The sequence below is a fragment of the Atractosteus spatula genome, chromosome 11 (assembly GCF_055471065.1).
Source record: "Atractosteus spatula isolate fAtrSpa1 chromosome 11, fAtrSpa1.hap1, whole genome shotgun sequence".
Taxonomy (NCBI): domain Eukaryota; kingdom Metazoa; phylum Chordata; class Actinopteri; order Semionotiformes; family Lepisosteidae; genus Atractosteus; species Atractosteus spatula.
In genome coordinates, this window is record NC_142716.1 from 366,060 (window position 1) to 393,772 (window position 27,713).

A 27,713-nucleotide genomic window follows, 5' to 3' on the forward strand; every position below is an offset into this window, starting at 1 on the left:
AAATCAGCTCGTGTGAAGCACAAATAAGGACTAGGCTTTGAAGCACTCTGTATTTAGATTTGGTTTCTTCACATAAATTATAAAAGTGAGGTGTAAACACAGAAAGGTGAGGATAAATAGGACACCAGGAGGCTGTGCTTGCTGCAGACACAATATACAGCAGACAGACAGAGGGAACTGCAGTTTGTGTCTGTGCACCTCTGTGCACCTCTTTTCCACCTTAATCTCCTTAATCTCCTGCAAGAATATGAACCATTAGCAGAGCTGAAATGGTGTCAACTGCAGGGAAAATGACAGAAAGCCTTCACATTTCAAATAACAAAAAGCTGAAGTTTCTCTTACAAGCTTTACAAATGTCAGACTATAACAAGCACAGTTCAACTGGACATTTACTGTCCAGTAAATGAAAAAAAATACTGGACCCATAATATGAGTCTTCTTAAGGTTGTCTAAAAACAAAAACAGTTCAGATTTGAAACATCACAGGCCTTCTGATTGTGCTGAATTTCAAACATTCCTAGACTGACACCAAAGGTAAATGAATTTCACTCAACGTTGAAGAAATCTCACTGCCTCGTCAGGAGTGAACAGGAGCCCACATCCAGGTACTGAGCAGATCTGGAAAATGGACAATCACCTTCAGACTTAACAAGTGCAGATATCAAACTGGCTTATTTTTACCTTTATTTGTATAGTCTTTGACTTTGCTATTTTCAGTACAGACTAATGTTTTTCAAAAGGCTCCGTATGAACAGTGAAGACCCTGGGCAGATTAATGAATTTTATGTGATAAGCAAAAAAGCATAAAGAGTGTTGCATTCTGGATGGGACAATTGGTTTACTGGTTTTTAAACATTTCTTCCTCCTTAGGAATCATCACATCAGGCACTAGAAGTCTGCACACAGGAGCTCAAGTTTCTACTCTCTCTATACCTTTGGTTTAACATAACTGTCAACAATAAAGAAGCAAACACGTTCAGCTCCTTGTAAGGAGGGTTTTTGCAGTAATAAAAAACATCCCATGAAATGAAACTGGCCTTTATAAACACACATTGAGAGAGTGGGGAAATTACCATCACTATTACAGCTCTAATGTTAGAAAAAGCCACACTGCTTCTACACAATGAAATAAATAACAGTACATGAAGAATTGTTTAACTTGGCATTGCAGCCTTTTTAAAAAATTTTATCAGACAGACAGATCCGATAAGGTAGATATCAGATGTTGCAAAAGGAAAGGAAATAGTAAGATCTATTAAAACCATTGCTGAAACGGAACATGAAACTCTTCAAAGAACAGCCCTCCAAATGAACTGAAAAAGAGTGCTTTCTCCGATTTCAGCACCACTTTAACTCTTGCCTTCTCACAGGTTTAACTGCAATAAAGGGTGTTTCTCCATGCGATGAGAACAGTCTCCTTACTGGACTGACTGATGAACTGCTTGATGTGAACTGCATAATTTACAAATAAAACAATCCCTTAAAAACAGTTAAACATGGGCAGGGCTGAATAAAATCAAGGTACTAAATGGGGTTTTGGAATGGGACTGGCTGCTGAGCTTCATGTTAAGATTCCACAGCCAGTGAGGAAATTCCCTACAGGATATGAACCCTGCTGAGATCATAGCCGCCTCCTGTCCCTGTGATTCAACAGCAGGCTCAGCAGCGATGTCCGGGCAGCAGCTTCCTCAGTCATCGTCTACAAGCTCGCCTTCCTCCTGCTCCTCCTCCTCCCTTGTGCCTTCTGCAGGACCTCTGTGTGCTGCCCCGGACTCTGCCAAAACAATCACAACATTTCTTTTAAAAAATGAGAAAGCGGAGAGGCATGTGGAAAACTTTCCTGTGTTGCTGGAGTGCTTGAATCAACAGAAGAGGTATTTCACTCAGGTATCGGCTTGTTGCTTTGCTTATCAAGGCCAATAGAAATCAACGCTGTGCAGGGGGCGGGGCGATGAGCTGCTGACACATGGCCTGCAGTTAGATACTGGAACTGAGCGGACAGAGGGGGGTCTAAGGCACACTTCTTCAACAAAACAGGAAATCTTTGGAAACATTGCTTTGCTCTGTGTGCAGATCTCTTCCCCCCGCACTGTGGAAACAAACTACTGCAAGAGACTTTAAACAGGGGGCCGAGAGAAGAGGATCAAGTGTCCACGAGTTATGCTGGGAGTGACTTTCAATTCTGTATGTTCCAGTCTTTGGGGTGGTGCCCTGTAAAATAAATATATTTTTACAGTTAGCCCCACTGCTGGACTGACTGATACACTGGTGGGTCTGATCCTAACAATTTAACAAACGTTGTACCTTTAAATCAGTGGACTTAGTGTGGCCTCGAAGGGGAAGTATTTTTATATATACTGCTTTTTCTTAAAACTTTCCAGTTCTATGATATCTGAAAACCACTTGTGGTCCATTACTGCTAAATAACCTCCTGTTTACTTTAAGAATTCTACACATTCTGCCAGGTTAACACATTCATTCAGAAAAGAAAAAATCCAATTACCCACTTCTCTGCAGTTCTAAATGTTGGACTTTCCTTCTTTCAAGAAGTCAGAACTAATTTGTAGATTCTGGGCTATCATCATGTACAGTACCAAATACAAGTAACAGAAGGGTTTTTAACAGTATCCATTCTGTTGCAGTATCACCAGAATAAAAATTATACCTTCAGACACACAAAGCAAGACAAAATATAATGACTACAGTCCTGAGTTGCTTTTAAAACTACAGAATGCTTACATTATCTATATATGATGTCCATAGAGCTGAGCTCCAGACTGAACTCTTAACTCCCCTAGGATCTGCTACATCCTAGACTGAGTTCATGTTCTAGTGTGAAAAGGAATATCATGTTTAAAAAGCTAAGGGAACCAGTTCCTTCAAAAAAAGTGCCAATATTTAGTCAATGGCTGTACTTCCAAGACTGGACTGTGAGGGCTGTTTCCATGACAAACAGACAGGTTCAAGGTGAAGAAAAGGCCGATAGCACTCTGATCACGTGGCCATATCAGGAAATTTCCGTACTGCTTGATTAACGGGCTCTTAACTGCAAACTCTATTTTCCATGCACCTACCACTGCTGCCTTAGGAGGGCATCGTTCTGTGGCACGCGAACAAGCATCACGCAGGATATCCAAGTCAGAAATATTGACAAATTAGGTAGAGTAGAGGACTTGGCATTTGCAACCCAGTATGGTGCTGTACTGTGTATGCCAATGTGTTCCTGCCTGAAGGTTTTGATCATCATTTTGGCGGTAAAACTGAAGGAAGAAAAAGCATTTTAGCCCAACGCAATCATTTCCTCTAATCTAGCCCGTCGTCTATGTCAAACGGCATGATAAATAGCCCCCTGCTCTTACTTACCCCATTTAGACATGATTTAATGCTTTGTAAAGAAGCAGACTTAATACAGAGCCAGAAAACAATGACCTCATAAAGCCTTTTTTCCTTTTCCCCTGTAAGGTTCTGTACCTTCCAGGAAGTGTGAAAGGAAGAGCGAGAGCACAGACGGACCTTTACCTTGCCCTAGAGGAATGTACTGGTCAGCATGGTCCTTCAGCACGACATGGAGAACTGGATACTCGATAACAGTCTTGTGTCTCAGACTTTCCAGGAGTGTCTTCTGAAGAAAGAGCTCATGGTACCTTCCAACAGAAAAGGTACAGCTTTCACTGGCAAAGGGCGACAATGTGACGTGAAACCAAGACATCAAACTGACACTGCATCTCTTACCTACCAGGCTCTGCTTGGGCTAGTCTCTTTGACTACACCTTTCAGGTGTTTGAATTTCTGAATCAACTCTCCTCGAAAAACATCTGATCAAGAAAGAAGAAACTGCTCTGTAAACAACCTTGCATAAAGACCTCAAAACCATGCATGTCTACCGTTTAATTTCCTTTTGGGAAGAATAAAGCAGGCCTGGCAGAACAAAATACCATCACTACATCAAGACGTTACTGAAACCAAATGAACCTGGAGCATGTGAACATGGTCTATAAGAAGGGATGCAAAAGAGAGTAAGACATCAAGCCATCCAGCCCATTTGGTAGTTCGCAGTTAACTGATCCCAGGATCTCAGAGATTTTTCTTGAAAGAAGCCACGACATCAGCTTCAACAAGGTAGCTGGGTATCTTGTTACAGACCCCCACAACCACTTTGTAACAAAGACGCTCCTGTTCTGATAAATGCCATTGAATATTAAATAAAATGTTGTTATTCACATTATTATAGTTTATGTTTTTAATTAAAGCTCGTCTTAGCCATCATACCCTTTTGCAATCATAAAAAGAAAACCATAAACAAATGCATTGATGATATCAAAAACATCCAAAATTTCAAAATATGACGAAGACATAAAAAATGGCATGCAGTTAGACATCTGGTATGACATTTAAAGTTATTTTCTGGCACTGTCAGAAGGAAATTAAGGCTTGAACAGTCCTGTCTCAGATGCAAATAATAATGAATAGGCAATAACATTATGGACTGGAGGTCTGCAGTTACTCGGTGGTCTTCATCACCCCCCATGACAAACATACTTGTCTCTATTCCATTTGTAATCTAATGTTACAAGAGATTAAAAACGAACAAGTTAGCCAAGATTTTGGATTTATTCCCATCTTGACTATTAACCGAGCGGTGCAGAGGAGTCATGGTGCATATTTTGAAAAAGAAAATGTATTAATGGTCCTACTATTGTCACCGTTTACCTTACCAGCACCAAATTTAGCAGTCAGACATAATTAGGCATGCCCGTTTTTTCCTATCTTGAAGATCAACCGAGCAGTGGCGTCCTCATTCTGGAATATGTGCGGTTTAAAAAAAAAATTGCCTCATTAGCAGCCCTACGTTTGTTATTTTTTACCCAACGAGCACCAAATTTGGCACATATGTGCCGCATTATGACAAAAAGATTTTAGAAAAAAATACAGATCTGTGCATGTGCACACGGCATAGCCTGCATATTTATACGTCTTTTGAAGAAAATTGCTACAGTCAGTTATAACATTTTTATAACTCGTGCAATCTCCACACCACAAAATGGGCGCACAGGTGCAGGCAGGTCTGATTTCCTTTCCTGGGAAACAGGCACCACAGCTATGACACACATTAGTGTGAACACATGCATATTACTCTACTACTGCATAGATTTTACCAACATGGGAGGCAATTAAGAACCAGCACCTTTGTGACGAGGTGACTGAACCTGGCAGCGAACCCTGATGGAGAAAGAACAATAAAGTATGCTGGCTCCACCACTGGAGAGCAAGTCCCCAGTCACCCCCTCAGGGGTATTGCTCAGGCAATCAAATATGTGCAGGTTTGGTTTGCATTCCCAGAGATGCAAAGACCAGTTTACTCAGACGGTACTCCCAGCTGTCCTGGGATTTCTTATCTGGGGAGCTAACACCTGTCCCTCTGTCCCTCAGATCCTCCACCAACATGCTGGTCCGCTGTAGCGAACAGCCTGGCTGACGAGGCCCACTAGGACCTTTGCAGCACAACTGCCCCGTGGGCCTTTGGGCCTTTAAAATCCAAAGGCAACTGACAGCACAGAGCAGAGCCAGAGAGGCTTTTACCAATACCACCCATCAGGGGTTTGCAAGAGGGCTTGATCATCGGCCATAAAATTCTCCTCGCTGGCAGTGTTATACGTGCAAACATCTGTTATGTATATAGTGTTCCAATGAACGGCAAGCTCAACTGATGTGCTCTCTTGCGAGGAAATCGCTGTTGTTTTTCTACATATTTATGTGTCTGTTATGAAGCCCCTTTGTTTCCCACTTTAATGCCCAAGCAGTACACATGCACTAAATGCAATTCCGTCGAATTTTGGTTGCCAAGTTATGTTATATTCTGGTGCCTAAGACAACATCCTAAATAGACAGGATGAGAACTGAACCATTTTAATCTTAAACCAAGAAGACTGTGAGATGACCTGATTCACGAATTCAAAATCCTCAAATGTACCAATAAAGCCAATGTGAAAAATGCATGGAAGCTCTTTTAAAACCAAGGACAGGAAGCACTTCTTTACCTAAAGATTTGTGGGAATCTGAAACAAGTTACCCAGCGATGTCGTTGAAGGCGATATCCTGGCTTTCTTCCAAGAAACAGCCATAAGAAATCCTTAATCCAATTAACTGCCCGGGGACTGAGTGGGTTCCTCTCATTTGTAACCTCTTCTTCTGTTCATGGGGTTCAGGAAGGCAGACTGAAGCACAGAGTGCTGCTGACTTCCCTGAATGGCCTCAGAACACGTCCACAGACTGCTGCCCGGCACAGCTTGGGGCTGCACACTGAACCCTCGTTAACCCTCAGAGTAGGGGGGCAGCTAAGTTATGTAACTGTATGTCTTTGATATGAGGTCATACTTCTTTGGCCAGAGACTGCCTTCAGCTCTACTCAGAACATTCATAATGAACACCTTGTTAAAATAAGCAAACCTTTCTTGGCTCCCAAAGTGCTCCTCTAACGAGGACAAGGGGGGCAGTAAAATGTGTGTATTTCACTTATTCTTCAATATCCGAACAGGGCTGGGGGGGCAGATTGCAGATTTAGTCACCTTTGATTAGCTGTGTTGCACTCCTTACTGTTTTATGATCCTGCCCATATTTATTACGCCATTAAGACTCTGTCTGGCTTTTCTTGTTATTGTCCTTATGTAAAAATTTTAGCTAACTGCTGAGGTCTCCCCTCAAGTAAATACATAAAAATCACTAGCACTGGCAAATTTTGACGTAATTCCCACACATTAGCATTATCCCAATTAAGAAAGTTAGCTTTAATGACTTGTCAAATATAGTTCCAACTTCTCTAAAGAATAGTCAGTTTCAAGGTTATGGTTTCAATGAAGCCTAAAGAATTACAGTACTACTGTGAAAAGCATCTTTAGAAACCACAGAGAGCTTCACAGCCTCTAACAGATATATGGTTCTGGCAGATCACGCTGGGTCAAGATGCTGTTTCAGGTGCACTGGCATGCCACTGCAGCATAAACAGCTCAGAACAATAAGCCTTCTGGAGATAAACTATTGTGCATTCTTCTATTATGCTACAAGGCTCAATTACCACTGTGAAAACTCAGCAGAAGTTAAACACAGAGAAGTCCGTTTCCTCCTCTTCCAGCTTCACAGGACTGCTCTGGGTATCGTGCGAGAAGCGTGCTTAATGGATCAACGGCAATACGGTTTATCCTTACAAGCTTAAGGTATGACAGGTGCTAAAAGTCCCGAGGGGCACAGAGGCAGGCAAACAGCATAAGAACACGTACAAACGAGAGGCGCCATTCGGGTCATCTAACTCGCGTGGTCGTTAGGGTAAAGAAGCGCCTCCTGTTCTCAGTTGTAAATGCACTTCCACATGTAGTTTTGACGTGGTTTTTCTGCATCACAGGAAAGATCGAGACAGACACACAAAGAAAGTAACTCCACCTCACCTGACAGAGTTCGACTGCCTGTTCTCTGCTTTCATGAAGATCCTTACGTGATCCAGAGGAGCATGCTGATACACCTTTAGCCTGTAAGACATTGCAGAACCGTGACGATGTAACCTGATCAGTGTGGTCAGATCCCTGCAAATGTTTAGGACCTGGTAGAAAACTGTAATGACCAATTACAACAGGATTTCAAACAATATCTGATCGGCTCATGGGGACAAGGGGTCAAATGCAAGGGGACAAGTTAGGGCAGCGCATCAAACCCCACGTCTCCGAGAACATGGTGGGAACTGGAGCACCAGGAGGCAGTGAAGCCTAACTGGGATTTTTCAGCTTTGGGGGAAAGCGGGCTGTGTTTTTATTTTTTACAACAATATAAAATGAAATGGCAAATATATGTTGGTAATTATCTTAACCAGGTGCTTCTTCCCTGTTCTACTTTGCTGCTAACACCCCCTTCAGAAGAAAGAGGGTACACATTTCATTGTGGTTTTTAGATTAGAGCAGAAGAAAAGGTCACAAAGGAGATCCAGCCTCACACGGCTGCCCTACAGCTGAAAGTGTGCTTCAGAGTTTGCTTGTGCTTTCGGCATCCTTGAAACAAAAGCGCTGGATGTGTTGACGGAGGCGATGGTCATGTTAAATATCATTTTCTGAATGCAATGACTCATTCTTAAAGCAGTCCTGTGATGAACCACGCAGGCACACATTAAAAAAAATGACTTCCGAACACTGACACCTAATACTGAACCCAGACTAAGCAAATCGTCTTGTGCTTAACAAGAACAGTGAGTCAGAGGATTAAACAACAATTGTGAGAGAAAACAGGCCTGCAGTGCCGGTTAATAACAGCGTTCAGCTGCTGGTGTGGAGCTATATTACAGGATACCGAACTTGCAATCACTCAGCCCAATATTACAGCATCATTTGTTAAACCCATAGTTAACCATAACATCAGCTACCAGTTCTGCAGACTGGCATACCAATAATGGGAATTACAGCTAGGATAATTAATGGAGTTAATTGTCCACAATCATTTTGGCATTGTAATATTTACTTCCTTTCAAGATTCGGGTAGTGAACCATGTGACAGTTCACGCTCAGGGGTCATGCAAATTTGACAATCAAAAATAGAAAACATTGATTTTCAGGTTACATATATTTAAGGTAGATATTTATCATATATCAAAATAATATTACTAATTTAAAAACATTTGTTTTAAAATAATAGTTTTAATTAAAAGCCTGTAGTTTTTCCACTGTTTTGTGTACAAAATACAGCTCAATATATGTGCTGTTTATTTGATATGGCTTTTTTTATTCATCTTTATTAAGGGTGTCAATAATTCTTAAGCTGGATGTGTTGGAATCTTCATCATAGTGTTGCAACAAGGACTTATTGTCATCGCGTTGATGCAATGATTCTGGTGATGTTAATCAACTTTGACAAAAAAAGCCTGCACTGCTACTAGAAGCCAGGACTTCCTCCAAAAAGTATTATCACATTGTTAAGTTTACTTTCAGCTCTTGAACAAAAGCACTGAAATGTACCACAGCTAACATAAATAAATTTAATAATATTAGCTCTATAATCCAGTTTTTACTAAATTATTCAATAAGAAATACAGTCCTTGTATAGCACTGAAAATACACACAATCTTATCAAATCTACTAGAAAGGAATTTCAATGAAAACAGCCAGACACACATTTGTGGTTTTAATTGCAAACTGATGCAAACATCAGTGGTGAAGCCAATATATCATGATTTATGGGCAAGGGCATTGTGCAATGGAGCATGTATGTTCTCCTACCCTCCAGTATAACCATGACCCTGTTTGCACTCTCTCGGGAGCTATAAAACAGTTCTGCATGTTGTCTTCAAGAGATGTCAAAGGTCACAAGCAAAGTTATTTTTGGACACAACATTCCTTTGCTTCCAGAGTAATAGTGACCGTATACAGTATACACTTAATAAGCACACTTGTATATTTGATCTATAGCAGAGCACAAAGATGCCAAACACGGATATTTCTTAATAAAGCACAAAATGCTTCCTATATGCCTTTCACAAAAGCCATTATCCTACGTACAATATGTCAGGGGTGCTGAAGATTCTGCATTTGACATTTAGGACAGGTCAAAGGTCATGGAAAAGGTATTTATTTTGCCAGCGGATATTAGGGTTTCTGTTTGTATTCCAAAGTTACCATGACACTAACTGCACCCACAAAAGAGTTATCATACGGTTATGTGTTTGATGCTGTGGAGAAGTCAAAGTTCACAGGTAAGGTCATTTTTGCTAGAGCACATAATGGTTTCTATTTGTGTTCCATAGTTACCATGGCCCCACCTGCACTCATTATGGAGTTATAAGCTCATTTTTACCTGAAAGACAGTTCAAAGGCTGTATTCAGTTGTCAAATCACGTGATCAATCAGCCGTATTCAGCTGTGAACTATAATTCCCACAGCCTTCTATTTGTCTGGGATTAATCGCAGAACTGAGACATCCTATTAAATAGGTCACAGCATATGCATATAACAGCACTTGAAATGTTACAGGCTTGGAGTGGCCCCGCTCTGCCATGGGCTTGCAAAGGATGAATTTCCTTGGAGACAGTCTTGAGAGGAAGCCTGCCCTTGTCTTTGCACACCACTTTATGCAAGTTTGAAGCCAAAACTGTAAATATGAAGAATAAAAATGGGGAAAACAGATGACGCTGTGGAAGACTGATTACATGCAGCCATGCACTGTGAACATGTAGAGCACCTGACAAGATCTGCCTTTATCTTGATTACAGTCATCTCACGTTTCCCTATGATTTCTGTCTCAATAAACTGGAATTTAATCAATGATACTTATTCTACCTCTCCACTCAAAGGCTCTTCAACCTGTCCAGCCTCATTTAAGCATTTAAGACATTAACCCATTTAATGAAGCAATGCAAACATCCCATTCAAACCATCTGTCTGGAGAACTGTTTAAGACCGCAGACTGCAGGTTCCATCACCGTTGTTCTCGTCTCTACTTGCAAAGAAAGACACACTCAGGTCCTTAACACAATTTAACTCCAAGAACGTAAGGTCCTCCGAAAATATAATTGCAGTTTCATTTCCAGCCCTCAGCAAGGGGAGGCGGACAGTAGGTAAATTGTCTGTCTACAGCAGGCATCTCCAATGCAGGACCTGGACAGCCCCAAGCCACTGTGCTTTAGACCGGTGCAGGTCCCTCGGAGTGCAGTGCCGGAAAGACCCGTTGTAAAAGGAGGAGCTGTGCAGCCTCGTGATCAGATTAGAATCCAAATGGAGCCACAGGCTGACTCTTCCCTTAAGACCCTGCTGCCTGCTACAAGGGCCAAGACTGCGAGGTCCCTGGCAGCTCACTGGACCATGGCCCCCAGGATCTCCCAGCTAGGCAATATCAGCAGCAGACCTCCCCCCCCCCGAGCCTCCTTGTACAGTTTCCTTTTGGGGACCATGGTTATTGGTAAACGTGTTTCAGAGAAAGCGACTGTGGAAGACAGCACTCTAACATTTTTCTTGGAAAAAATCAAGATTCTAAATTTTAGGTTTGTATACAAAATTGAGCAGAAAAGGCTTACTTCTGTCGCTTCACTGGCTCTGACTCCGTAGCATGGATGAATGGGGCTAAGATTTGCTCCAGCGTTCTGTTTTCTGGCACCCTAAAAGAAAGAAGCATGAAAAAACTGTGAATGTACAGCAGCACAAGGTGTACACACCCTTGATGAAAGACGAAGGGGCAGCTGCATGAGAACTATACCAATCAATAATTAATCAACACAAGAAGAATATAATTACCTCTGCATCCAAGGTAAAAAGAAATCTAAACCACAGTTAATTTCTTTTGATGTTCTTTATTCTACTTTTGAAGACAGAACTGACTCCAACAGTTCTGCACATGCCTCACCTTCTCTCTACATATTCAGTGTGGCTCTGGGGAAACACGAGCTTCAGATGCCAGAAGAACCGCTGTTCCCTAAAGGAAGAAAGAGGAGAGGAAGCAGGTTTAAGTCTTTCAAACGAGCTTCTGCTGCCAACGGCAGAATCTGTTCTGATGTAATGCAACTGCAGGTAACGACCAGCAAGTCTCACTGGAAGGCCATTCATCTATACAAGCGTTTTCCTGCAGGGTCTTCAGATGCCACAGTGTCTGTGTCTATGAACGTAAAATTTTCCACATTGAGGAAGCTATTTAAGGTGTTATGCTTCTACTCCATAAGTGATTCCTGTAAAACACAGCACCTTGCTAGACAGGTTAGATACCCCACCCATCTATTAACGTTACTCCATAAAGAGTGCGGCAGTAAAACTGAGTTTTCACAACCATACATGACAAGATGATCAGAAAGCTTTTGCTGAATCCACCTGTTCCAGTTCCTCTCCAAGTCTGTTATAACATTCCTGGTTCTAGATTAGCTCTCTCTCTCTTCTGAGCTCTTCATCAATGAATCTTATTGCAACAACCGAATTCCTAACCAATTTTTTTAGCTCAGGACAAAAAAATCATTTTTCTGAATATTTTTTAAAAACTTTAGTGAGCAATACTCGGCCTTCAATCTGCTGCGCCTCCTTGGGCATGGGACGAATGGATACATTTAGCAAAGTCACTGATACAAACCCAAGACAAAGGGCAGCTGAAGCCCAGCATCTGGCACAGCTGACATGCTCATTTCTGACCTCATTCTACAATTTACAAGCTGACACGGGTTTAAAACTAAATACAGTTGAATTTAAGAGCTTGATTGATGCTGGAAGGAAAAACATGAGGCACAGTGGTACCAGGACCATCACTGTCAAACTCCGCTCTCAAACAGTATTTCCTCCAGTTTCACAAGTCATGGCACAAGTGATGAAGCACGCCCTGATTCAGGAACTTAGTGTCCAGGCACACTTGTTTTCAACCCTGTCTCTGTGCAGAATATATCCTAGCATACAAATCTAGTAACTGCACTCTTTAATACCTGTATTTTCTTGATGCATCTTGGCAAGTTTCTCTCAAACTACAATGCAATTTCTGAAGAGGCCCTCAGCCAAGAACAGATTTAGCTTCAAAATCTGTCAGTAAAACCCAAACTGAAAGGAGTTGTCTATCACTCTGCAGAGTTAAAAGGTAAATGTTACAGATGGAGCAGTTTTTAAAAACCCCTAAACACATTTCCAAACTGTTTTTCTGAAGACAGCTCACTAAGCCCAATCTGATTGTATTCCTATGACTGGCAGATCACTGAAAACAGACATGACATCTTTGCGCATGAAGAACAAATTAATGTCCAGCAGAGTGTCCAGCTGGCTCAGGTTTGACCACTAGGAATAGCTACACACTAGCAGGTAGAAACACGCTGGACAATAATTTGGGTTGCTTGGGGTTCTTAAATGTATCCAAAATCAAATTAGGACATTGCCAGCACAGAACAAAACTGACATGATTGTCTCTCTGATGGTACAAAAGCAAACCCAGTACAGCACATCACTCTCATGCAACTGATGAGCGTGACCCAGTAATTGGAGAACAAAATCTGCTGGAAAAAATTGCAATAAAACTCTATGAAACAGAACCGAAATCTTAATGGGGACTGACAGTATTTTACTTGGCAACAGACAATTTTTCCTTCCTTTTTGATCCAAACAATGTAATCTTTTCAGCTTCTATTCTGGTGCTGTTCGACTTGCTGGAAGACATTTGCAGCACAAGAAACAGATTTCATGCAGAGTTTGCACTATATAAACACACGCAGGTACAGAAAGCTTACGTCATTCCCAGAACTGACACGGAGACAGAGTGAGGCTTCCGCTGTTTCCACCAGTGGCTGACACTACAGTACTGCTTTCTTTTACTCTGCAACCCTCCACAGGAGCTCCAGGACACCCAGTGACAGGATTTCAAAACACTCTTCGCACAAGAACATTCAAGGACATGCAGCCTTCTGGCTGGCAATTGACATCTGCAATGGACACATGGCACTACATCACAACCGCTTCCTCCAGAGTGATGGAAGTGACAGGGCTCCAATATCCCAAACAGCAAACAGAAAACACACTGAAAGACAACAGCCCACGTGGGTCTCTGCTCATCACAGTACCAACAGCATGTGGCAGTTTATTCTCTCCCAACCGCAGCCAGACAGGAAAGAGCTGAACTCTGCGCCCACCATTTTATTTTTTCATCTTTTAAAAAAACGTACAGGGGAAGGGGCAGTAACATCCAAACCGCTGGAAAGAATCCTGGAAGAGGTGTGGGCCTGGCTGTGCACTGAGGGAAGGCAGTTATTAGTCTCCACTTGGATGTGGACAGGTTAGGGGTCTAAGGAAAATCCCTCCAGGTGCAGAGGAACTGCCTCAACCTCCTGGCTGGCTGGGGATTTATGAGCGCTTGCTGAGGCTTGGCAGGGACGAGGTGTGGGGGAAGCCATGAGGGCGGAGGTGAAACTCCAGGTGTGAAAGGAGTTTTCTTCCTCTGTTGCTGCCGAGACAGGAGGAAAATATTTTCTTAAAATCTGGGTTCCCCAAGCTGCCAATGACATTAAAGGCAGGATCCAGGCTCCTGCCGACAGATCAGCAGCTAGCAGTCCGCTTTTCCAACAGAGAGAGAAATCAACAATAAGCAGGGGTGAGAGGAAACCTGTCAGCCAGCAGTCCAGCAGTCCTCCCCTGAAGGAACTCCAGTCTGGCCTCAGAAGAGGTGATGGTTATTTCTACTGCTCAGGCTCACTCACCACATGTTCGGAAGCAGAGCAACCCAGTCTATTTTCCTACTGTAAGTCTGTATTACTGTCATTATCTTACTCCGTTTTGAGATCTTTTGGCTTTTAAAGTACTTTTAAAACAACATCAGCCTAATCTCTTCAATCTAATTACCTTCCATTTCTGAGACTAATCAGCCTTGAAAACTGCAGGACTCTGCAGACTGAAACAAACAGGAATCATGAATTTTCTGGTTGTAAAAATTAAATTTTGTTTTTCCTAGATAATGCATAGCAAAGCTTGCATATCCATTATGTGCTTTTTATAAATAATACCTCATACACTGAAAGATAACTTAATAAAATGTTGCATGATGCAATAAAGATGAAAAGACTCTCGCTGTTACACTATTTGCAAGCTTTTCAATCTGCATCTCCCCTGGACCTCAGACTACTGGTCCTGCTGCTGCTGCTTCATCTGATACCTGGCACCTGGTTGCCCTTCAGCTACTGTTCACTTAACTACCACGGAGCAAACCAAACAGCATTGTTGCTAAGGTATAAGTCACAATTCATACGCCCAATTGCTTTTTGCCCGTTCTGATGATTCATTCGGTAGTCAGTCCCAAAATCATAAATTACATTTAAAAAAACATTCATGAAAACAGTGTTCCACAGTTATGATTCTAAAGCTGTCTGACAGTTTGTATACTCTAATTTATAGTTTCTGGAAATGACTCCTAGCAGAAGTTCCAGATTAATTTCTTAAGAATTTTGTATTTTTTCTAACTTGAAAATGACACTGCCCCCTTTGCACCAATGAATCTTGGCTTGCTGTGAGTTTTCACAACAATTCAAACCTCCTACAGGATATCTAAGACAAAGCAGAAGCTCACCGTCAAATCCTGCCAAAAAAATACTTATTGATAAATAAAAAGGACAGCTCAGATGCTGCAATTCACTGGGGAACCAAAACTTTCCTGTGCCTCTGGTTCCTGCCTTTTGGTTTTCAATTGGTTAGAGTACAAGCCTGGCCAGTGGAGAAAACTAAGAGACATGTACCCGATACAACAGCTGGGAGTGGAAGAAACAACTGTCCAACAATCAGCTTTTTCTGAACTGAACCTCTGCATCCCGAGAACCTTTAGGTTTTTCACTTACATTTACCAGTTAAAAGCCTGGAAATCACCAGGCAAGAATTCTAAGATTCTGACTGAATATGCAGCACAAACAGAAATGCTTTGCCGTCTCGTCAGGCATTCAACAACAAGCGCAGGCTTCGGCTCTCTTGCTTGGAGACATCTTCTCGTTAGGAAAACAAACAGCGCTGGATCAGTGCACAGAGAAAAGAATAAATCAACAGAGAGATAAGCACCCGAGGCAACGAAAATAAACTAAACTAATCAACACCCTTGGCGCTTGTAGGCCTACTGAGGAACAGGGAAAGGCAGATCTTTTTCCTCCAGGCAGCGACTGGAAGAGAAAAGAGAACAGTGCCTGCGTACCAATATTGTCCCCGAGCTCCTTGACATGTTACTCACTCGCTTTTGGGTTGATCAAAATAAAAGCATGAAGCAGAAAGGACTGCTCCATGACTGACTGCGTTTGTAGCTCATTTCATCAGGAGAAGAGACTGGGAATACGCAGACATGGCCATCTCCCCGCGTGTACTGCAAATACATGAGTAGTGATAAGAGCTCCGGAGTACCACAATAAAACAAGTCAGATTTTTAGGGAAAAGTAGGCAAGCTCCCAGCAAGCAGTGGAGAGTGAATTCCATTCCGTGCAATAAACTGTATTTTGTCTTTGTGGCATGTGATACTCATCAAGGGGAAATTCGTGCCAAAGCTGAATTTCAGAATAGGTTGGGTCGGGATTAAAGGCTTTTCTGAATGAAAATTTATGAGGCCATTTAACACAATATGTGTAGCTTTAAAGAAAGGAGCTGGAGAGGGAGGAGCCGAAGATCACAGGCAGATGTTTGCTAAGTAGTTGGCATTCGGCTAGTATCTGACTTCACTGCGAAACTAACATTGTGTTTAAGACTTAGTTTGAGAGTCATACTCCTCCCAGTATCACAAGAGAGGAGACCAAAGCTGCGCCCAAGACAGGAGCTCTGTGAACTGGGCTGTGTCAAAGGAGTTCACTTCCAGAAGACATAACTATAAAGTGTATGAGCAGCACTGACCAACTGCAGCCCAGACAGCACAAGTCGGTGGCCAATCAAAAGCACTTCTACTCAGAAGAAGGAGCAACCACAGACACCCGGCAGCTGGGAATGAACTAAAGTTTTGTCCACTGCAAATCAAATAATCCTCAGTGTCCCTGCAACAATGTTTAGAATTAGTACAAACCATTAATTTAAATGCAATAAGAATATCTGGGCCATTTCTTTGCTATTAACACAATGGTAAACACCACTTGGAAAAAATCCCAACGTTAATTTCTTATCAGCCAGGCAGGTGAGAGTCTGAGTGGTACTTCTGGAGCCCAGCTCCAGATGTGGGCTCAAGGGGTATTCTTCTAGTGGGCCAGAAGAAGATATTTGTCAAATAAGACACAAAAGAGAGCACTACTGGAGAAGCCCAGCGATTTGTCTGATGATTTTTAAACCTCTAAAATGCTCTGCCTTCCTCGGCTGTTGCTCCTCCCACACCGCACTTGACGAAAACAAGTGGCCTGGCTTTAACAAGAAAAATCCCGTTCACAAGCAAAGGGACCCATTATGTGTGACCCAGATGTGGAGGCAGAAATGAGTTTTTTTCATGTAGTTGCAAACTCACATTTACATAGGAGCAACAAGCTTAATATGGGAAAGCCAGAGACAGAATAAAACCACATTTCTATGCTGTGAAAAGACTGGGTTACTATAGGCATGGGGGGAAAAAATACATACTGTATGTCTGTGGAAATGTCTAACAATACCACATGGATATATTCTGTGGTGTATCTATACCCCATGTATATTTCAAAAGGTAATTAATTACTGTAATTACCAAAGCCATTTCCAGTCAAATTCTTTGTTGTGTGCCCCTTTCCCCAACATCAGTAACCAAGCACAGGGAAAGAATGCTTTAATTCACACACCCATGCCCCAGCCACTCAGCCAAGCATGAAAGCCTCTACATCCAGCCGCCAGTAATTCTCTCTATTTATCTGGCAGCAAGGGTTTGTATCATGAATATGTCGCTAACCATCTGCAGTCACTTGAGTATAAAACATCTGCTTTTTATATAGTGTACTTGGTACACTCTGAAGACTTTTTACTGCAATTTATTGTATACTGTTTCGGCACAAACTGTTGTCAGATTTAAGCTAACCCATATGATCATGAGACAACACATTTAAACCAAACCAGGGGCTGTCACACAACCTAAGACAGTTCTGAACTTGTGCCGGAACAAAAGTGCACAGAGGACAGTGTTCCGAGCGAAACTCTGCTTTCCCAGGATTGGGCAGTACGTTTACATTTAATTAATTTATTCATACTTTTTTTTTTAAGTTGCTCAGTTTGGTTATGATTTTAGCTTGATATCCATCGTTGTTTTTGGAGGTTGGGTCAACGTCTGAGGATCACAGTGGGGATCACTTGTTTTTGCCCCCTTTCAGGACAGAGTTCTGACTGGGTATCTCAGGCAGCTGGACCTTACGGAAGGGACAAGCAGAAATGAATTCCACACGGACGGATGAAAAGACAGTGAAACAGCGTTTCTGCTGCAGAGCCTCTGCAGGCGTGTGCAGGACAGGGGGAGATAAGAGATAAGAGGGACAGAGGTGAGGATGAGAGATGGAAATCTGACATAAAGGCTTACGATCTGCATTTTTTTTTAGAGACAGTCCATTCACCTGGACCCAATTTTCCAGACCCTCGATCATCTTAGTCCACCGACCACAATTCTTTGTGACCTTGAAGTCAGTAGATCCTTCAGTCCTCCACAGCTGCCGTCCACATCAGGGACTTATGCCAAATACACATTCAGCAGCCCACAAACACATGATCCCTCCAGCCATTTCAAGGTCATCAACAGGGCACCAAGCTTGTTCTGCAACCTCACTTCTTGCACTGCAGCAGAGAAACAGGAAGAGCCTGCCTGCTCACATCAGGATCAAAGCCTTTTCCAGTCTCACATTTTACCCCCTCACCCCCAATCCTGACCACACTTTCCCCTCTGATTCACAGGGATTCAGCATCTCCTATAAAACACAAAGAGAGGCTCAACCCATCTTCAGACAGGGCTCACACCACCCCCAGTAGCCAGCGACTGAGGAATTGTTTCCACTGCTGTCAGATGACCATCTTGCTCTCCTTTCACCTCCACTTTGCTCCTCTTTCTTTCACATTTCCCCTTCACCGCTGTCCCTCACACCGCTGCTGTCTCCCTGTTCTCGGCACATCACAAAGCACTTCTAAGTGAACAGTCGGGGGACTTTGAGTAACGGGTCCCTTCCCAGAGGCATATATATATTTGTACAAGATAAGGTCAATTTACTGGCCATATACAATTTCTTACATTAGGAATTTGTCTCTTCTCATACCCCAGCTTGCTCTCATAGACACGGAGAGAAGCTTGGTGTCAGAGCGCAAGGTCAGCCATTTATACAGCACCCCTGGATTAGCTGGGGTGAAGGGCCTTGCTCAGGAGCTCAACGGAGTAGGATTCCTCTGACAGCCACGGGATACGAACTGGCAACCTTCCAGCCACAAGCGCAGATCCTTAGCCACAGAGCCACCGCTCCGCCCTGAAGCAATGGATCCAGTTATCTCCCTTTTGACTGATGAACAATATGGTATATCCCATTTTTAAACACTGCTGTAATGCAGAGCAGAAGCAGCGCCTGCCTCCTCTCTGGACTCTCCCCTGATTTCACTCTCACTGCAGGATCCTGGGTTCAAACCTCTCATTTACTTCACTTTTATTCATCTGCAACCCAACGGCTGTGCGGCATCCGATTTACTAAAACGGACTTCTAAAGAAACACAGAACGAGAGTTAAGCTATAGTGAACGTGCCAAAACTCAACACTCTCCAATGCACGCATCAGCATCTACTACAAAAGCAAAGGGAAATTTAAAAGGTTGGATTTCTGAGAATCAACAGGCATCATGTCTTGATGCCCCAGGACGAGTTGGCAGCGTACAGTCCCCTCATTTTTATTACGGGATCAGAATGATTAAACTGTTTTTAGTTTTGAAAGGGAGAATGTGACTGATGCCATGACAGATGGGCCTTGGCCCAAAAGCCCACGCAGGAAGGGGTGTGTTTGTTTTGGAGGGAGCTGCCGCACCTCACACAGCTCTCAACTCCCATCGGATCAGCCTGGGAGGTGAAGAATCTTCTCAAGGCATCAGGTCAAGTCTTGATTCAGTCTCAGATCTGCAGCTCTCTCTCAAGAAATTTTACCATTTTACTGTACAGGTAACTAGTGCAGCTCTCACAGGTAAGACTCTGAAGCGAGTTAATACTGTATCACCAGGTCCCAATATATTCTCCACAAGACATTTCAAAATGATACAAAAACATCAGTAATTAAATAATAACACTAACACAAACATCAGGGCATACTAAAAACCAAGAAACAAACTCAAGGATATCACTAGGATGTAAACACTAGTTAATGTAGCAAGTTACTCCAGGAAGTATTTAGAGATTCACGTGCAGCAGGAGAACTTCAAGAATCACTTTTAGGTGATTCTTCAAATTATTTTTCTTTCTGTGATGCAACTGTACACCAAAATGGTAATGGACACAAACCCACTGAGGCAACACAAACAATTTGCTTTTTAATCTTTTTTTGCACTGTTTCTGCCTGATGTCTATTTACCAAGAGTGACACCTTGTGGCAGGAGCAAGATTACGACACAAATTTGGAGGAACAGTTAGGATGAGGAATGAGTGTGTGCTGGGGTACGAACTATCAAGGTCCAGAGAGCTGCAGGACATCCTCAGAAACCATGAGAAAATTTCCACCCGCAGTCAAGTAGTGTGTCAACAAATCAGGTCTCTTGCAGGCAATGTGTTCTGGCAGCTCTTACATTGTCTGAATTCTACAGCTCTTTCAATATTTTATCATTATTGCAGTACTGGCTGTGGCTGTAGACTATGATGTTAAATGTAAACTTTAAAAAAAAAATTATCCCTAAAATAAAGTTAAAAAACACGACTGGGATATCATCACTTTTAACGTATATATTTAAAGAAAATAGCAAATATAAAACAAAATAGTTAATAAGAAAATATTAACTATTCAGAAAATATTGTGGTAAAGACCACATAAAAGAACCGGCATTAAAAGCTTCACTTTGTTCTCTTAGCCGTTTGACACAGGATGATGATCGAAGTGAAAAAGCAAGACCTCCAGAAGTCAGATGTCATGCTGGAGAGGCTACATGCTGGGGCTCAGCAACAGCACTCACACCATTAGAGCCGTTTCTGAAGAAGTCTTACTTCCTCACAGGAAGGGGAGATGTGATACTTAGCTGATACTTGAAGCAAAAAAAATGGAAATCATACTTTTTATGAAAGAACGTGGAGTTTTCCTTCCTCTTCGAGAATCCCACTGGCAGGAATTTCAGGTCCAAGTGGAATCTGTGGGCTTTGTTCCTCATGAAGTTGAGCTGCAGAGGGGGGGGGGGGGGGAGATGGAAAGAGATCAGACAGCTGCTGAAGCCGAATGCACCAGTTCTATACACACACTTGCCTGCCAGAAACTATGAACCAAATACTTTCTGATTTTCAGGAGTTTTGAAGGCAAGCCCACCCCGATCACACTTTAAAAGTAAGGGCTACGTGACCCAGCAGAATGGCACAATTCAGAAAAAGACGCTTTCCGTGCCTAGCAATGTTTGTGTAGTGAACACTCCTGACCGCAGTTCATGAAATGACTATTCCTTCATAAGACCATGACCACAGAATGATTTGTTTTAGCTCCATGTTTATGAACTTGGCTTCTATTTAAAGACATTCAAAATAAACACGGAAAACTGTTTTCCTTCCTGAGCTTTTAACATACTTGAGAACCTCACACTAAAGCAGGTAGGAGGAATGAGCCACACTAAACATTTCAAAGAACAGAAGTGAGAAGAAGGGAAGCAAAAACTTGCGTTCAAAGGCATCAAATGTTTTCTTTTAAGAGAAAAAAAATAAACTTGCCAAAGTTCATCTTTTCAAACGATCCCTTCTCCCATCTTTTTACAGAATATGCTTACTGTGCCCCACCAACCCACACCTGACCTGCAGGGAGCCCCAGTGGCTCACTACCAACCGCGGTAGTGCCAATGACTTGGCAACAAGACGTCACCAGGCCCAAGAGAAGCCCAGGGGATCTAACTTGTCTGAATCCCATAACAAATCCAGCACCACCATGGGTTTTCGAACCATGGCTGTCCCTGACAGTGTTGTGTACGCAAACGTCCCTTCTAAACGCCTGCAGTACCCTCAGGACAGACTCACAGGCTCTCCAGATCGGTGAAACCGCATTCAATATGAACGTGTGGCACTACAGTGCACATCCCTGGTCACGTGAATCACTCTAATAATGCAACATTACACTGGAAGAGTAATGCAACTCAACTTCAAGCACTGCAAGGCATTCAATAGCTTCTTTTATTGTTCTCCACTTTCTTCTTTCCTTTTTTGTACTCTTTGAGGTACTCAGCTGGTCCAGATCACCAAACTCAGACAAAGCAAACACCGAGAGACAAAATCCGAGAGACCCAAGGAAAGAAATTTGAAGACTCTAGGTATGACAGTGTCCTTCGTCACCCTAACAAAAAGGATTAAATTAATCCAAACGATGCCCAATGATTAAATGATTAAATGGTATGAAAGAATCATTGGCTGCAGGGCATCTATCTACCTTGTACTTCAGATGTAGCAATTCAGATGTGTATGAGAAACCGAGAAACTGCAGGAAGTTAACTTACATTTTTGGTTGAGAGTGGCCTGTGAATAAGAGAATCCCTGCTTGCACTGTCCGCCAACCTCCCTGCATCCTCTAGGAACCTGTAATCTGCAAAAACAGACACCCAAGACAATGTCAAGCAACTGTTCTGCACGGCCAAGCAAATACCAAGAAGGGATTTTAAACACAGATTCCCGGGGCTCACCACAGAGAAGATTCATTTCATCAAATTTGGCAACGGGCACAAAGGCGGTCTTATCTCGCACTCCGCTGCATCCTGAATCAGATTTGTGTCTCTTCACACAGGACAAGCTAGAAGAGGTAGAAGGAGCAAGAAAAAAAATGCAGTAGGTCAAACTTTACTTACTGCAATTCCGTCTCAAAGCAGGAAGCACATAAATCACGGGCAGATATCAGAGCCTTCATACTTAAGCCTTCAGAAAACAGGAGGCCAGACTGTTCTGCTAGCGCTGCTCCTGGAAAAAACGGACCCTGCCTATCTGTGTGCAAACCTTTCCATCTTTTTTTCGTATTTCTTTTGCATACACTGACAAGAGATGCCTTCAGCAAGATGCAGTACTAACCCCCAATTTCCTTAGTGTTGAAATATACCCCACTGTGGCCCTGGCACTCAGTAAACAAGAGCTTGTTCCACCTTAAAGAAAACATGCTTATGTCTGCTGTCAGTATTGGGTACATATTGAAATTAGGAATAATCTACAACTTTGGGAAAACGAAGGAAGGGAAACACGAGTGTTCAAGCGTGCCGTCTGATTTCCAGGAATGTGATGGGGGGTTAAAAAAGCCGCATGACTGAGCAGCCAGCGGGGGTCTTACCTGCAGGAGGGTCTCAGGCAGCGCGGGCACCTGTATCTTGCTTCTTCGGATCCGCAGGCTTCACAGCTGTTATTAAAGAAGCAACGCACCCCTGAGCATCCAGCACACAGGTACACAGAGCTTAGCGACCCGAGGAAGCGGTAAGTAAATTACAGCGGGGGCAATTCTATCTGCAAACAGACCTGAGATTAACTCCATTAACATGTTATGCGGCGTGCAGTTAAATTCATTTTATGGAAACATTTTAATCTAACCGCTACACGCTTCGATATAGCATCTATAAAATTAATTGGCACTGCTACGTTACAGTCACTTTCCTTTAATAAAAGAATAGATTAATGGGCTCTTACTTCGACAAGGATATTTTTCTTTTTATTCCTCTCGTTGTGTCAGTCGTGTTATCGAGGTCATTTTGATTTTCTGGAGTTATTTCGCTCTCCATTATAACTATTTTCAAGAAACACCGCTAACCAAAGAAACGATGCAAAACACTTCTACAGACCCACGTGTAAAACACAGCCGTATTCCAGTTTACTAATGACGTTACGACAGTATTTCCCGGCAATTTGAGTCTCCGCAGCTTGCCGTCGGACTGGGGGAAGGGGCCAGACCAGATTTATATAAGGGCGCCCCCTTGTGTAAATACTCTCTCATTACACTATATCTTTTATCCCCTGCTCATTCGGAAAAAAAAAGCCAGTATTGGATAACAAAACTTACACAAATGCATTTTTGACTATTGTAGGAATGAATAAACAAATAAATAAATGAAATACTATTTGCAGGCTAAAATCTTAATTTACCCCCTTGAAGAGATGGGATAATCATTTCTAATTATAATGAAAAATAATTACAGAAAACTGAGTAAGGCTCACAAACAGTCCTTAACACATGTAGGACTGCTCTCCAGATTAAGTATTAAGGCTAAAGGTACATAATTTCTAATACCTTAATAAAGTTTGCTTTGAAAAACAAGCACATTATGTGTTTTCCATATGTTTGTCATAATTGCTATTTCTTAAATAATAGATTAAGGTGGTGCTGGGATATTGAGTTCAATTCCCTACCTGTGCTGCTGTCTGCGTGGAGTCAGTATGCTCTCTCTGTGTTTGCGTGTGTTTCTGGGTACTCCAATTTCTTCCTACAGAATAAAGACATAATGGTAGGTTAATGGACTTCTGGGAAATTGGACCCTGGTGTGAGAGTGTGCGTGTTAGTGTCTCTGTGTGTCCTGTGCTGGACTGGCGTCCTGTCCAGGGTGTATCCTGCTTTGCTCCTGGTGCTTGCCGAGATAGGCTCTGGCTCCCCCATGACCCTGTTTTGGAAGAAGCAGTTAGGAAAATGGATGGATATACTGTAAGATTACTTCTAAGGAATATTTCACTAAAATCTAAATGAAAACATTGGGGGATGTACATTTGTGTGTTTCTGCAGACTTGGCTTGAGCCTCTGAAATATCTGTGTCTTGCGTGTGTCGCTGCTGGGGTGCTGGGGTGTACGTCCAAAGAAAGAACGTCCACTCAGCGCTGTGGTGAAGTGGTCCAAGAATGCAGAAACACTTTCTCCTTTGGCAGGGAGCATTGTGCGGCTTAAAAACTGACAAAAGCGGGTTTTGTCCTCCATGGGGGAGAAAAACAAGCTCCGGGCTTTTCAAGAATAAAGCTGGATGAATAGTTTTGTGGGGAGCTGCAGGATATATGAACTGGCCGAGCTGATTGTTGAACATACCCCCCTCAAAGGCTAATGTCCTTAGTGAGGGATCATCTCCTGCTGAAAGTGAGATGAATGTTTATTAGTCTGTATTTAAAGTTGTCATGGCACTGAGAAAAATGTTCCCTTGCGAGACACAAAGGCTAAGAACAAGAACACTTCTCCAGCGAATTATCCTCAATAGCTGGAGTGCGGCTAAATCACTGAGATTTTATATTGCTTTTTTTTACAAAGTCTATTTTGTTTATTTTTTCACTTGAGCCATTTGCTGATGTAATGTCTAGTTTTTGCTCACTTACATTACTTCACATTGTTTCTCGGCCAATCTTGAAAATATTGTGGTGGGTCTACGTATAATTAAGATAGAAATGTGAAGCACAGGGTCGTACTGTAATAGCAGTGAGGTTATTAGTAAGGCACTATTTCTGACAGCTATTATGTTTTAGGAAAATTGAAGAAGCTACTTAAGTACTGTTCATAATTCAGTATTGTTTTACATGTATAAAACATATGCCTAATTAGATCAATGCACAACTTCTATGTTTTTATGTCTGATGAGGAGATCAGAGAATTAAGTAGCACTTTAATCAAGTTTGTGTGGCATTTACTATTGTCAGGCTACATTTTATAAGCAGGGACACTGTGGCACCTATGAACTGCCTGCAGTAACAGTAGCTAGAAATTGTGATACTAATGATTCGATCCACTGGTTTGTTAAACTTTTCTCTCCAGGTATGTGTCTACAGAATATTTATGAGGTTAAGATGACATGCAACTGAGAACTACTATAAGTCCCAAAGACCTGTGACTCCCCAGAGCTCTGGGAAGGGATCCTGGCTCTGCATTGTGTATAAACTCTGTATCCTGCCTTACCTGCTGGTTCAAAGGAGAAATGTAGCTTCTAAACTAGCAGACATGGTTGCTTTACACTGCACCTCGTCAGACAGCATGTTTGTGTTTGGGATATGCTGGTTTATGCTGAATTACAGAAAGTAGATCTCCATGCCGAGACACAGGTTTTCTCAAGTCACCATCTTAAACATGCTTTCATTCAGAAGACCAAAATGACCTCCTCTTGTTTGTAACATTTCTGTCTATGCTGAGAAGACAAAGATCTCTATGAAACACAATGCCAACCAGAAACTCTGGACAGTGACTGTGGAGACACAGGAGAGAGAGATGGAGGGCAGGTGATTAAAAAAAAACACATAATAAATGAAGAGAAGAAGTGTTACACTCGAGAGGAGGCTATTTGGCCCATCAAGCCCGGTTTGATAGCTGGTATTGATCCAAGGATCTCAAGGCTGTTGCATCTCAGTGCTTAGTTAAGCATGACCGTGTCCAACTAAAACCAACAGTCTCAGAGGCAGATTAATGAACAGGCTAGTATAGGTTATAGCCTAGGGGCCCCGGATTGATCAAGGGACCTGATTGGCCAGAGTGTTTTTTAAAACAGACCAGTGGGCCTGATTACGGAACCCTGATTGGCCGGGGTATTTTTTAAACGGACATGTGGGCCCCCATTGGTCCATAAAAACGTGGAATAAGGTGTGAACTAATGATTGGTTAGATGCAATGGGTTCGCAGTTTAAATTTATTTCGGCAGATGCATCGGATGATTTTTGGTGCAAGTTTACGGTACCCAGCCTCACAATGTGCGCGGAAACGAAAACCACGGTGGTTAAAAGAGCAGTGTGAGCAGGGTCTAGTTGAAAAGATCCACAGATTGACTGGTTATTTCACGTTTGCTGAGCCGGACCCCGATCCTGAGTTTACAGTTAACGTCGCAGCCAGTGCTACAACACCCGCGGTTGAAAAGTTCGCTGCAGCCGGCTCTAGCTGGGCACATGAGGACGAGCAGCTCCCGCAACGGGGTCAGAGGCAGAGCCGTCCCAAAAGGCCACCACCACCCGCTACCGTCTCCACAGGACCAACGAGCCGGCGCCATGCTGTTGCACCTGCTGCCGTGGAGCCAATAGAGGCCGCAACAGCAGCTCCCGCTTCCTATAGCTCGGACCCAGCGTGCTGGGGTAAAATAGATGAACAGATGCGGCCATACTGGGCTAAATTGGGCCCGGAATCGTGTCAAATCCAAGACGCAGAGGTTGCAGCATCGGAAAGACGACATAAACGCCAAAAGAGGTATTTCTCTAAAACCCTCTTCAAAAGACAACTCGGAAATGGCGAGTGTGCGTCAAGAGAATGGCTGCTGTATTCCCTTTCGAAAGGTGCAGTGTTTTGTTTCGCATGTAAATTATTTGGGGACAGTGATAATCAGTCCAGACTGACCGCAGGTTATAGTGACTGCAAAAATGCAGCCGTACGCTTGGCTGAACACGAAGTGTCGGAGAGCCGTAGAAAGGCTATGGTTGCATACGTTATGCGCTGTGCTGATAATGGTCTAATCGATTGAGAACTAAAAACATGTCCCCAGCAGTGTCCCAACATTACAAGGTGGATACACAGTGGCAGAGAAAAAGGAAAAAACAAGCAGACGAAGCCAGAGCCTGAGTGTGAGCAATCAGGTCGAGATAAGTTCAGTACTGTTTGTTGTTTTCGTTGCGGTCGTAGACCGACTTGTTGTCGAAGTGGATAGGAGGTACCGCTCCTACAGGGACATTCGGCGGACATTTAGGTTTTTGACCAACATTTCCTGCATCTCCCAACATGATATGGCCACTAATCTCCAAAAGAAATATGCGGATGATTTGGAGGTGGGCTTTGTGGACGAAATGGGTCAATTCAGAGAATTTATTCAAGGAAACGAGGACGCATCAGCAAGGACTCTATTACAGCTAATAAGGAGGAAACTCCAGTCAGTATTTCCAAGTCTTGATACTTCTCTTAAGACTGTTCATGACTTTACCGGTAACCAGTGCAAGCGGGGAGCGCTCTTTTTCAAAACTGGCGTAGGTCAAAATGGATCAAGGCAGACTGAATCACCAGGCCCTGATTTCGATTTTGCGCAGGACATCACTTTCTAAGGATTTTGCCAGCCTTATAAATTACTTTTCTGCAAGGAAAACAGAAAAACTTGCAAAGGTAAGAACATGGTTATTTTTTGTGCATTTGTTTGGTTTGTCGCCGGTATCTACCGTATCATTCGTCGATGCAGTGTATTGACT

The 27,713-nt window shown here is 42.7% G+C and overlaps 1 protein-coding gene across 1 annotated transcript; it reads right to left on the reverse strand.

Moving 5' to 3' along the window:
* Positions 1–821: 821 nt before the first annotated feature.
* znhit6 (zinc finger HIT-type containing 6) lies at positions 822–23,414 on the reverse strand. The gene is made up of 10 exons (XM_088928353.1): positions 23,229–23,414; positions 22,879–22,944; positions 22,247–22,353; positions 22,064–22,149; positions 20,652–20,755; positions 11,368–11,436; positions 11,042–11,122; positions 7,440–7,520; positions 3,520–3,644; positions 822–1,774 (listed from the first exon to the last, which is right to left on the reverse strand). The coding sequence occupies exons 1-10, from the start codon at positions 23,318–23,320 to the stop codon at positions 1,689–1,691; spliced, it is 897 nt and encodes a 298-aa protein (XP_088784479.1). The 5' UTR covers positions 23,321–23,414; the 3' UTR covers positions 822–1,688.
* Between the last annotated feature and the right edge of the window lie 4,299 nt (positions 23,415–27,713).

What these genes read in the sequence shown, in the direction of transcription:
- znhit6 (XM_088928353.1), bottom strand. Translation starts at nt 23,320, where the DNA reads ATGGAGAGCGAAATAACTCCAGAAAATCAAAATGACCTCGATAACACG. An exon ending in AGAAAAATATCCTTGTCGAA is followed by an intron (nt 22,945 to 23,228) that starts GTAAGAGCCCAT and finishes CTTTAATAACAG; the next exon opens with CTGTGAAGCCTGCGGATCCG. An exon ending in GAGCCAGTGAAGCGACAGAA is followed by an intron (nt 7,521 to 11,041) that starts GTAAGCCTTTTC and finishes AATGTCTTACAG; the next exon opens with GCTAAAGGTGTATCAGCATG.